Below are 12,144 nucleotides of genomic sequence, written 5' to 3'. Positions count from 1 at the left end.
CACCACTAAATCACACGTCGGCGAGCGTGATATTGGGCCAAGTTTCAGGGCTCGATATTGTGCTCAGCTGTGTTTAGGTAGCTTTGCAGGGTGCGCCAGTCAGGAGATGGTCAGGGGCTCTAATAATGTGGCCATTGGTCATTAATAAATCTGATAAAGTCTCGTGAGCATTGTGATGGTTATCCCCCGGGTTCTGCTTCGTCCGCCGGGTGCTGCCATTTCCTGTTCATCTTGTAGTTCTGTCCCTTCTACATAATGGAGTTACAACGTGTCCTCTTGTTTGCCCACAGGGGGAGCTCTCTGCTGTTCTCGGGGAGGTAAGATCCCGGCAGCTTGGAGTGACGTCTCTGCATGTCTTACACCCGACAGTGATGGAGGAATTCTATATGATCCGTATTCTTCACTTCCGATATTTAGTTCTATTGCCCGCCTGCTGCACACTGAGCTGCCCCCTGTGGTATAAACCCTCTGGGGGGTTAATACTGTAGCCTGCCGCTATTTACTAGTCCAAGTAAGGGCTCATTCGCACGGGCATATGCGCACACAGTCCGTAAAGTGCGCAGTGTTATTGCACGGATTACTGCGGACTTGGTCCTTCTTGCGTTTTTTCTGCATGCGTATTCACTGCGTTTTTCAGAAGCGTAAAAAAAAAACACAAGACGGACCGGCTGACTTCTCCTGCGTAGATGCGCCCATATTTCTAATGCTCTTAGACTTCCAGCGGCGGCTTTGGTCTGTAATACACACAGAATTAGGACGTGCTAGGACTTTATTTTTACACAAATGCATGTTTGAAAACCCCGATGCAAGTCAGTGGAGCTCATGTTGTCCGTATTCGGCACGTAAAGAATACATGTCATACCGACCGCTAATCCGCCCGTGTGAATGAGCCCTGAGGGTTACGGTGGTTGAGGGGTTCCTGATACTATCACTCTCTCTCTGAAGGAAGTGGCTACAAATATACTTGGTCAGACCGCGGCACATCCCGAGTCACTCACTCACATACAACATATGTTTTGGCTGCCAGTTGCCTCTCCTAGGGGATGTAAGCCGGAGCTTGGCTCATGGGATGCATCTGGGGACTTGGGCGACACTCTCAGCCCGGTTTTTAGGCTGTTATGTGTCCTTTGGGGTAACTGGTTCTGCTCAGCACCATAAGGACAACGCCATATTTTTATTGACCCAGAGTAGCGGTTGGTTAGCGGTACACAGACTCGGCAGCAGTCAGCGGATCACCCCGGCGCAGGCCGCCTTCACACGGGCAGTAAATGCTCTGGAATTTCGGCTAGCGAAATTGCTGCAGAAATTTTCTGCTACAAATCCTCCGCGTCGTTAAAAGACGTTGCGGCTCCTTAACCAACAGCGCGTCTATTTATGGTTTGGGACAGGTTCTGCAAGTAGAAATGCAGCCAATAGGGGTAGATTTGGCCCCCACATCATTCCTGCGGAACTGCGCTATAAGCTAAAGGAACAAATCCTCGCTGCCTTGTCACGTAGATGAAGAAAAAGCGCCAAATCATTTTTAGCCTCCGGTCCCACACACTAGAATTAGCCAGAACAGTAGGTGCACCTTAAGGCTACTTGTTGTATTGCGGACTTGGCATGTGGCATGGACCCAGCTTAATAATGCATGATGATGCATGGCCTCCCTATAAGACACACGTACACTACTCAAGAATGTCTGTGGAACACTTCTAGCAACCCTCCGGGCTTGGACAAACCAATATGGCTGCACCACTTCTCTGACTACGTGATGTAGACTGTGCATTGGTAGTCTGAGACACTACGCGTTGCTTTGATTGATCAGTGCTGACCATGTGATCAACACCGGCCACAGTGTGCATCACGTCGTCAGAGAAGCACTATAGCCATCTTTGTGTGTCCAGGCCCAGAGGGGCACTTCCACTTCTTGGATGTCAATTTGTCCAGGTAAGAAGGCAGAAGCCATCGTGAATCCATGTCACCTGCTGTGATGTGAAAGTGACAACAGGAGCGCCGGAGAGATGACAGCAAGAAACAAGGGACTGGAGACAATTCCGCTCTCCTCCTCCTTCCTGACTGTTTCCTCTTTAGTTCTGCGTTTTGCTGGTGTCCTTGTCTCCACTGGTACATGAGGCGCTGCCTGCGGCCCAATCAGTTTGGCTGTTCCTCCGGGATGGCACAACCATACGTGCCGTCACCAGAAGGTTTGCTGTACTAGAACATGAGTATTCCCAGCGGGAGGACCCCCCTTTCCGATCATAAAGTAACCCCTGTCCCGTGGAAAGAAGATAACTTTCTAACTTAGCACAATCCCTTTAAAGGATAAATATCTGATCTCTGGGGGTCCGACCACTGAGATTTGCGCAGCCTGTATGCCCTATATGAATGCAGCGGCGGTCCGCGTGCGTGACCATTGGCCCATTCACTGCTATGGGACAGAAGGAGATTGATCAGCTTGGCAAACTTCCTGCATCCCATAGAAGTAAATGAAGCAGCGGTCACACTTGTGCGCTATACACACTTTGTCAAAAACAATCCACCCCCAGAAGAAGTTGTCATTTTGCTGTAAAACCCGGCATGCAGGTCCATCTTAGGCTGATATGTAATGATGAGAGTTGTGCTAGGATTAGATAAATGGTCTTGTCACTGGAGGCCCTAAAAGTGGTTCCCCCCTTGGCCTATAAGAGGCTCTTGGAGGCTCCTTCTGTGTAGTGACCTCTTCTTCCGCTTGTGTAGAGTTGGTTGGCCACTAGACACCGTTACAACGCAGAGAAGAGGTTTCATCCCGTTACCAGAATCTGAGAGGGGCGCATTATTGGGATGTGAGAAGCTGGATGGTCGTATCAATGAATTCTCCCTCACCGGCCGTTCTGACCAGACTGTTAGGTGGGGTTGGGACCAGTGGATGGGGGCACACAAGGTGACCGGGCTCAGGACCCCCTACAAACCACCAGTAGAGAGGAGCATCAGACCAGACTGTTAGGACGTGTTGGGACCAGTGGATGTGTGAGGGCACACAAGGTGACTGGGCTCAGAACGCCCCCTGCAGACCACCAGTAAAGAGGACCGTTTGACCAGACTGCTAGGAGGTGTTGGGACCAGTGGATGTGTGAGGGCACACAAGATGACCGGGTTCAGGACGCCCCCTACAGACCACCAGTAGAGAGGAGTCTCTGACCAGACTTTTAGGAGGTGTTGGGACCAGTGAATATGTGAGAGCACAAAAGGTGACCGGGCTCAGGACACCCCCTACAGACCACCAGTAGAGAGGACCGTCTGACCAGACTGTTAGGAGGTGTTGGGACCAGTGGATGGGGGCGCACAAGGTGACTGGGCTCAGGACTCCTCCTACAGACCACCAGTAGAGAGGAGCATCTGATCAGACTTTTAGAAGGTGTTGGGACCAGTCAATGTGTGAGCGCACAAAAGGTGACCCGGCTCAGGACACCCCCTACAGACCACCAGTAGAGAGGAGCATCTGAGCAAACTTTTAGGAGGTATTGGGACTAGTGGATGAGGGCACACAAGGTGACCGGGCTCAGGACGCCCCCTACAGACCACCAGTAGAAAGAGCGTCTGATCAGACTTTTAGGAGGTGTTGGGACCAGTGGATGTGTGAGGGCACACAAGGTGACCGGGCTCAGGAAGCTCCCTACAGACCACCAGAAGAGATGTGCATCTGACCAGACTGTTAGGAGGTGTTCGGACCAGTGGATGAGGGCAAACAAGGTGAACAGGCTCAGGACGCCCCCTACAGATGACCAGTAGCGAGGAGCACCTGACCAGACTGTTAGGAGACGTTGGTAGCAGTGGATGTGTGAGAGCACACAAGGTGACCGGGCTCAGGATGCCCCCTACAGACCACCAGTAGAGAGGAGCATCTGATCATCCAACAAGCCCAAGCAGCTCCAGCTGTTTCATGTCTGCCATCCAAAGACCAGTGGTGCCATGGGTACACCCCTGTGTCTGTCAGAAGCATTGTCAGGTGCTTGGTCTCATGGTGCCCATTACATGTACGGTCTCTGATACCCACCGTCTCCTCCGTTTTGCAGTGATGTCATGAACGATGGAACTGGACACTACGGAGTGGAACTGATTTGTCTTCAGCAACAAATCCAGGTTTAGTTTGGGGTGCTGACAATGGCCATGCTTGTGTCTGGAGACCTTGGGGTGAGCGCCTCAATACTGCCTTAGCTGTGGATCGGCAGACTGCCCCCTGCTGGTGTGATGGTCTGGGGGGGCCATTGCATATGACATTCGATCACCCCTAGTAGTGGTACGAGGGCCAGTGATATGTTCAGGTCATCTTGCAGCCACATGTGATCCTCTCATGGGGGCTTCCAAGAGGTTAAATCCTAAATAAAAAAAAAATTCTTAACAGTAATAGATTGAAAAGCTGAGTGATTCCCAACCTGTATCCAAGATAGAGGTAGCCCAACAGGATACTAGAGCCCCCATGCCCACCCGTATCACATCTTGTATCCAAGCTAGAGACGGTACAACAGAGTACTAGAGCCTCCATGCCCACCCGTATCACATCTTTTATCCAAGATAGAGGCGGTACAACAGGGTACTAGAGCCTCCATGCTGCCCATAACACATCTTGTATCCAAGCTAGAGGTGGTACAACAGGGTACTAGAGCCTTCATGCCTGTCTTTATCACATCTTGTATCCAAGCTAGAGGCGGTACAACAGGTTACTAGAGCCTCCATGCCCACCCGTATCACATCTTGTATCCAAGCTAGAGGCGGTACAACAGGGTACTAGAGCCTCCATGCCCACCCGTATCACATCTTGTATCCAAGCTAGAGGCGGTACAACAGGGTACTAGAGTGTTCATGCCTCTTGTATCACATCTTGTATCCAAGATAGAGGTGGTACAACAGGGTACTGGAGCCTCCATGCCCAACCGTATCATATCTTGTATCCAAGCTAGAGAAGGTACACCAGGGTACTAGAGCCTCCATGTCCACCCATATCACATCTTGTATCCAATCAAGAGAAGGTACAACAGGGTACTAGAGCCTCCATGCCTGCCCGTATCACATCTTGTATCCAAGCTAGAGGCGATACAACAGGGTACTAGAGCCTCCATGCTGCCCATATCACATCTTGTATCCAAGCTAGAGGTGGTACAACAGGGTACTAGAGCCTTCATGCCCCTTGTATCCCATCTTGTATCCAAGCTAGAGGCGGTACAGCAGGGTACTAGAGCCTCCATGTCCACCCATATCACATCTTGTATCCAATCTAGAGAAGGTACAACAGGGTACTAGAGCCTCCATGCCTGCCCGTATCACATCTTGTATCCAAGCTAGAGGCGATACAACAGGGTACTAGAGCCTCCATGCTGCCCATATCACATCTTGTATCCAATCTAGAGAAGGTACAACAGGGTACTAGAGCCTTCATGCCTGCCCGTATCACATCTTGTATCCAAACTAGAGGCGATACAGCAGGGTACTAGAGCCTCCATGTCCACCCATATCACATCTTGTATCCAATCTAGAGAAGGTACAACAGGGTACTAGAGCCTCCATGCCTGCCCGTATCACATCTTGTATCCAAGCTAGAGGCGATACAACAGGGTACTAGAGCCTCCATGCTGCCCATATCACATCTTGTATCCAAGCTAGAGGTGGTACAACAGGGTACTAGAGCCTTCATGCCCCTTGTATCCCATCTTGTATCCAAGCTAGAGGCGGTACAGCAGGGTACTAGAGCCTCCATGTCCACCCATATCACATCTTGTATCCAATCTAGAGAAGGTACAACAGGGTACTAGAGCCTCCATGCCTGCCCGTATCACATCTTGTATCCAAGCTAGAGGCGATACAACAGGGTACTAGAGCCTCCATGCTGCCCATATCACATCTTGTATCCAATCTAGAGAAGGTACAACAGGGTACTAGAGCCTCCATGCCTGCCCGTATCACATCTTGTATCCAAGCTAGAGGCGATACAGCAGGGTACTAGAGCCTCCATGTCCACCCATATCACATCTTGTATCCAATCTAGAGAAGGTACAACAGGGTACTAGAGCCTCCATGTCCACCCATATCACATCTTGTATCCAAGCTAGAGGCAGTACAACAGGGAACTAGAGCCTCCATGCCCACCTGTATCACATCTTGTATCAAAGCTAGAGGCGGTACAGCAGGGTACTAAAGCGTCCATGCCCACCCATATCACATCTTGTATCCAAGCTAGAGGCGGTACAACAGGGTACTAGAGCCTCCATGTCTGCCCGTATCACATCTTGTATCCAAGCTAGAGGCGGTACAACAGGGTACTAGAGCCTACATGTCTGCCCGTATCACATCTTGTATCCAAGCTAGAGGCGGTACAACAGGGTACTAGAGCGTTCATGCCCCTTGTATTACATCTTGTATCCAAGCTAGAGGCGGTACAACAGGGAACTAGAGCCTCCATGCCCACCCGTATCATATCTTGTATCCAAGCTAGTGCCGGTACAACAGGGTACTAGAGCCTCCATGTCTGCCCGTATCACATCTTGTATCCAAGCTAGAGGCGGTACAACAGGGTACAAGAGCCTAGTTTAACACAATAAATGACCCTTTTGCTCTGATAATATAATCACTTACTTATATCAACGTTCTAATCACCCAGATAAAGTTGTATCCCATTCTGACAACTTCTTGGGGAGGGATTGGTTTTGACAATGGGTGTATTTGGCCGCTATCATCATTTATTTTGTCTAGTTTGAGAATATTTATATTGTCCAGGTCAAATATTTTATTGGGAAATGCTTGCTACGTTGGACCTTCCTAAATTCACTGCTCCATGTGCCAGTCTGCTGATCCATCCAGCACAGGCGTTGTACCAGCTGGTACTGGGATTACATGTGCAATGATGATGATCTGATTTTGCTTTTCTTTTCCTTCTTTGTTCTATCCTGCTTGGAAATGGCTCAGCTACTTGTTCCTCGGTTCTTCACGGAGAGGCTTCTAGACTGGGTACTACAGCTATCCATATGCTCCCAACCCTCTAAATCTCATCTCCCTCTGCTCTACTTTCCTCCTCTACTTAATACCCAAACTAATGAGTTAAGGCAGTGACTAATGTGTCTGGGGTCCTGTGTACAAGGCTTGGACTCACATTGTGTGGTTCAGAGGTCTTAATTTGACCGATGTCGAGGGGAGAATTATCAGGGACCTTTAATTACCTTATCTGGTTGTAAAAGGAGATGACATGCTGTTTTAGTAATGGATGTGACTTATGGCAGCTGCAAGCAGCTTCTGGTCTTTACCATGGAACGCCTTTTGAGGGATCTGATCTATTCTGCAAGGAACTTCCATGTCGTTACCTCAGAAGTAGTTTCAGTGCAGTGAATACTCCCAACCTCCCTTCTATTTCTTTCTAGGTCATCACATTCATGTATGGCCACAGCTCCAGCATGGTTTTTCTTTTGTTAATATGTAAGTTAATGGAGGGTAGAGCTGTAAAGAACATATAACCTTGGTGGAGTAGAGATAGCATTGTTCTGGTTCTTGGGATGCTCCTTCTGCACCCTACAGTCTCACAGATCCCGAGGCTCTGTGTCTTCAGAAGAGATTGCAGCTCTGTGAATTACACTAATACTATATTCATATCAGGGACAAGTCAAAAGATACATTGGCAGTGGTGTAAGACCCCATTTACACTGACCGATAATTGCTGAAAAGTCGCTCAAACGACAGTTTAAGTGACAGTTTTCAGCAATCATCTTTGCATAGTCTATAGTAGCTAAGTAGCTACTTAAGAGCTATGCAGGTAAAGCGGGACACCGCTGCTATCGCTCGGTGAAAGATACAGCTGTTTTGCTTAAGCAAACAGCTGAATTGTTCTCTGCGATTATATCTCATGTCTCGCTGTGAGCTATCAGCGGGACTCGAGCTGAAAGAATCTTATCAGCACTGACTAGCCTGCCTCATTGATAAGAGTTCATCGCTCAATTCAAGAAAACTAAAATTGAGCGAGGAACTACTCGTGAATGAAGACTGCACGATGTCTGTGCATTTAGACCCAACGATTCTCGCTCAAAAGACGGCTCTGAGCAAATTTTGAGTGAGAATTGTTGTGTCAAAATGGGCCTTAAGTATAGTGAGTGCAGAGGGTGCCAAACCAGGGAATCTTAGGGGATCTATAAGGGCCTCTCTTCCCATATATACTATGCTGACAAAAGTATTGGGACGCACCTAGAAGGTAATGAAACTCAATTGTATTCACATTTGCCAATCTGGTTTTGGGCTGTCTTTGGCCTCAATGACTGCAGTAAACTTCCGAGCCTGCTTTGCACTAAATTCCTGTTGATAGCTTGAGGGATTTTCCTTCATTTTTCAGGAGAGCTTCAGAAAGTGGAGAGGATGATGGGTGTGTTGGATGTGCACAGATATTGTGTTCTAGTTTATCACAAAGATGCTCAGTGGATTTTGAGACCTGGACTTTGGGCTGGCCAATAAAGTTTACAGACATTCTGTTCCTCAAACCAAGCCTCAACACTGTGTGTTGTATGACATGATACTTGGTCATGTTGGTAGAGACAGGGAATTGTACCAAAGTATTGCCACATTGTCCAGAATGTGTCTGTACCTATTGGCATTGAGGGTGGACTTCACTATAGCCAATGGCCCTAGTACTTCCGAGCATAAACACCCCCACACCATAATAGAACCTCTTTGAAACTTCGCTACACCTGGTGACATCCTCCCCCACCAGACCCCGTTGTCAGCTGTACACCTGGTGACATCCTCCCCCACCAGACCCCGCTGTCAGCTCTACACCTGGTGACATCCACCCACCAGTCCCTGTTGTCAGCTCTACACCTGGTGATATCCCACCATCAGACCCCATTGTCAGCTCTACACCTGGTGACATCCCACCACCAGACCCCATTGTCAGCTCTACAACTGGTGACATCCCACCACCAGACCCCGTTGTCAGCTCTACACCTGGTGACATCCCACCATCAGACCCCATTGTCAGCTCTACACCTGGTGACATTTCACCACCAAACCCCATTGTCAGCTCTACACCTGGTGACATCCCACCACCAGACCCCGTTGTCAGCTCTACACCTGGTGACATCCTCCCCCACCAGACCCCGTTGTCAGCTGTACACCTGGTGACATCCTCCCCCACCAGACCCCGCTGTCAGCTCTACACCTGGTGACATCCACCCACCAGTCCCTGTTGTCAGCTCTACACCTGGTGACATCCCACCATCAGACCCCATTGTCAGCTCTACACCTGGTGACATCCCACCACCAGACCCCATTGTCAGCTCTACACCTGGTGACATCCCACCACCAGACCCCATTGTCAACTCTACACCTGGTGACATCTCAATACCAGACCTCATTGTCAGCTCTACACCTGGTGACATCCCACCACCAGACCCCGTTGTCAGCTCTACACCTGGTGACATCCCACCATCAGACCCCATTGTCAGCTCTACACCTGGTGACATTTCACCACCAAACCCCATTGTCAGCTCTACACCTGGTGACATCCCACCACCAGACCCCATTGTCAGCTCTACACCTGGTGACATTCACCCACCAGTCCCTGTTGTCAGCTCTACACCTGGTGACATCCCACCACCAGACCCCGTTGTCAGCTGTACACCTGGTGACATCCTCCCCCACCAGACCCCGTTGTCAGCTGTACACCTGGTGACATCCTCCCCCACCAGACCCCGCTGTCAGCTCTACACCTGGTGACATCCCCCCACCAGACCCCGCTGTCAGCTCTACACCTGGTGACATCCCACCATCAGACCCCATTGTCAGCTCTACACCTGGTGACATCCCACCACCAGACCCCATTGTCAGTTCTACACCTGGTGACATCCCACCACCAGACCCCATTGTCAGCTCTACACCTGGTGACATCCCACCACCAGACCCCATTGTCAGCTCTACAACTGGTGACATCCCACCACCAGACCCCGTTGTCAGCTCTACACCTGGTGACATCCCACCATCAGACCCCATTGTCAGCTCTACACCTGGTGACATTTCACCACCAAACCCCATTGTCAGCTCTACACCTGGTGACATCCCACCACCAGACCCCGTTGTCAGCTCTACACCTGGTGACATCCTCCCCCACCAGACCCCGTTGTCAGCTGTACACCTGGTGACATCCTCCCCCACCAGACCCCGCTGTCAGCTCTACACCTGGTGACATCCACCCACCAGTCCCTGTTGTCAGCTCTACACCTGGTGACATCCCACCATCAGACCCCATTGTCAGCTCTACACCTGGTGACATCCCACCACCAGACCCCATTGTCAGCTCTACACCTGGTGACATCTCAATACCAGTCCTCATTGTCAGCTCTACACCTGGTGACATCCCACCACCAGACCCAGTTGTCAGCTCTACACCTGGTGACATCCCACCACCAGATCCCATTGTCAGCTCTACAACTGGTGACATCCCACCACCACACCCCGTTGTCAGCTATATACCTGGTGGCATTTTGATGCTGTCTGTACTGCGGTATGCCTGTGTGATACTCTCCTTTATATCTAATGCTCACACATCTGATCTGCATATCCCCTTCGCCTGACCGTACAGGATTGGTGGGGATCCTAGTACTTTTGTCAACATAGTGTAGATGAAGCATTGTCGCTAAGGGGGCTCTCAAGTTACACCTCTGTAAGTAGGCAAGCGGGACTTCTGAAAGTAGACACAACTGATTATATGATATTAGGCTTTACTTAAAGTTTCAGTTACTTCTCCTTATAAAGACATTATTTTATGGAGTTTACATCTTAATTACATGCTGAGTCGAACATTATATTCTAGTAGTAATTAGTGCTTTTTTTGTGCCCGTAAATTCTCAAATGCGGGCGTTAGTCGTCTTGATGCTCATATGTCATCCTGTACCAGCAGCAAGCAAGCATTACATCCTCAGATTTAGGGCATTTTCGTCATTGAGGCCATACTTCCGCAGTGTCTACATACGGAAGCTATTCATGGCCTTCTGTTTACTCTTGGCATATATCACACATTGCTGTGGTTGTTTGGCATCTCTATGCAGTACAGTCCAGCAGTCACCGGTATTATGGTGAGACAGACTAGAATGGTGGGCACCCTGCGCTACATCCAGAGCCATGATACCCATTGGACCTGGGCTGCTTGTTACTTCTACGCCATAACATAAAATATTAATCCAAGCTTAATTCAGCTCACATCTCTTATGCTTTAATTAATTTACTAATTAATCACTAACACAAGAGAGTAAAGACAATGCCAAAATAATGCAGACCTAGTGCACCTTGGTATTCTGACCACAGGGGCTCCAGTGGTCTTTTTCTTAGTTGTGAGAATAAGTGGAGGACAGATTACCATTAGGTCAGGCACAAAGATGTTTCATTCAATTAGACTCATGGTCACATCCAGACAAGGGCCTACCAATCATGGAGGTGAGTCTCAGGGCCGGTCTCAGTGCAGTTTGGTTCCAATCCACCTGTGTAGAGCTTGAACTCTGTGCGAAGAAGGTACAATAGTAGGTCATATAACCCTCCTTAGGTGGGTTGAGTAGAGGGTAGTGGGTGGGTGCTTAGCCCATCTGCCTCAAGATTAGGCTTATCATGGTGTAGAGTCTGTGGACTATACCAGGAGGGCAGGGTCTTATCCCATGTGAGGTACAACCTGTACAGAGCTTTAACTCTGAACGAAGAAGGTACGATGGCAGGTCAGGTCACCTTCATTGGGTAGACTGGCTGCTCTGTCCCAAGATTGAGGGCCGTGGTGGTATAGGTCATACCAGTAGGCGCCCCATTTTGAGTCTTGCCATGAGGTCCCATCCTGTATTTTCCTTGCAATGTATTTCATTCTATAGTTAACATTCTCTCTGTTGTTTTCCTCTCAGACGGCAGATACGACTACAGATCTACCATATCCTCCTCCTCAGAAGAGCGCCAACGTTTATATGATCCCCCAGGGCATAAAACCCGTTTTGCAGAGAACTGCTATAGAGGTAAGTCCTGAAGAGCGATGCTCCAGAGAGGGCTGCCACTGGCTAATTACCTCGGAGAGGCTTGTAATAAAACATGTTATGTGTACTCCCCCTGAATGTGTGAATACTAACTTGGTGAACAGAAACTGCATTAATAGCAAACAACGGTGTGAAAAATTGGCCTTCACGC

The 12,144-nt window shown here is 49.3% G+C and overlaps 1 protein-coding gene across 6 annotated transcripts in view; it reads left to right on the top strand.

The window, feature by feature from the left end:
• DYSF (dysferlin) overlaps positions 1-12,144 on the top strand; it is a 419,332-nt gene that overhangs the window by 308,511 nt on the left and 98,677 nt on the right. For 4 of the 6 annotated variants that reach the window (XM_066572850.1, XM_066572848.1, XM_066572849.1 and 1 more), the window contains 3 exons: positions 291-317; positions 6,919-6,960; positions 11,868-11,975. In XM_066572850.1, the coding sequence (XP_066428947.1) occupies positions 291-317; positions 6,919-6,960; positions 11,868-11,975 (177 nt within the window). The remainder of the gene's footprint in view (positions 1-290; positions 318-6,918; positions 6,961-11,867; positions 11,976-12,144) is intronic. The other 2 variants (XM_066572851.1, XM_066572852.1) reach the window with 2 other exon arrangements.

Source organism: Eleutherodactylus coqui, chromosome 7 (genome assembly GCF_035609145.1).
Source record: "Eleutherodactylus coqui strain aEleCoq1 chromosome 7, aEleCoq1.hap1, whole genome shotgun sequence".
Lineage (NCBI taxonomy): Eukaryota > Metazoa > Chordata > Amphibia > Anura > Eleutherodactylidae > Eleutherodactylus > Eleutherodactylus coqui.
Note: the sequence above shows the minus strand (reverse complement) of the source record. Positions and strands in the feature narration are given on the sequence as shown.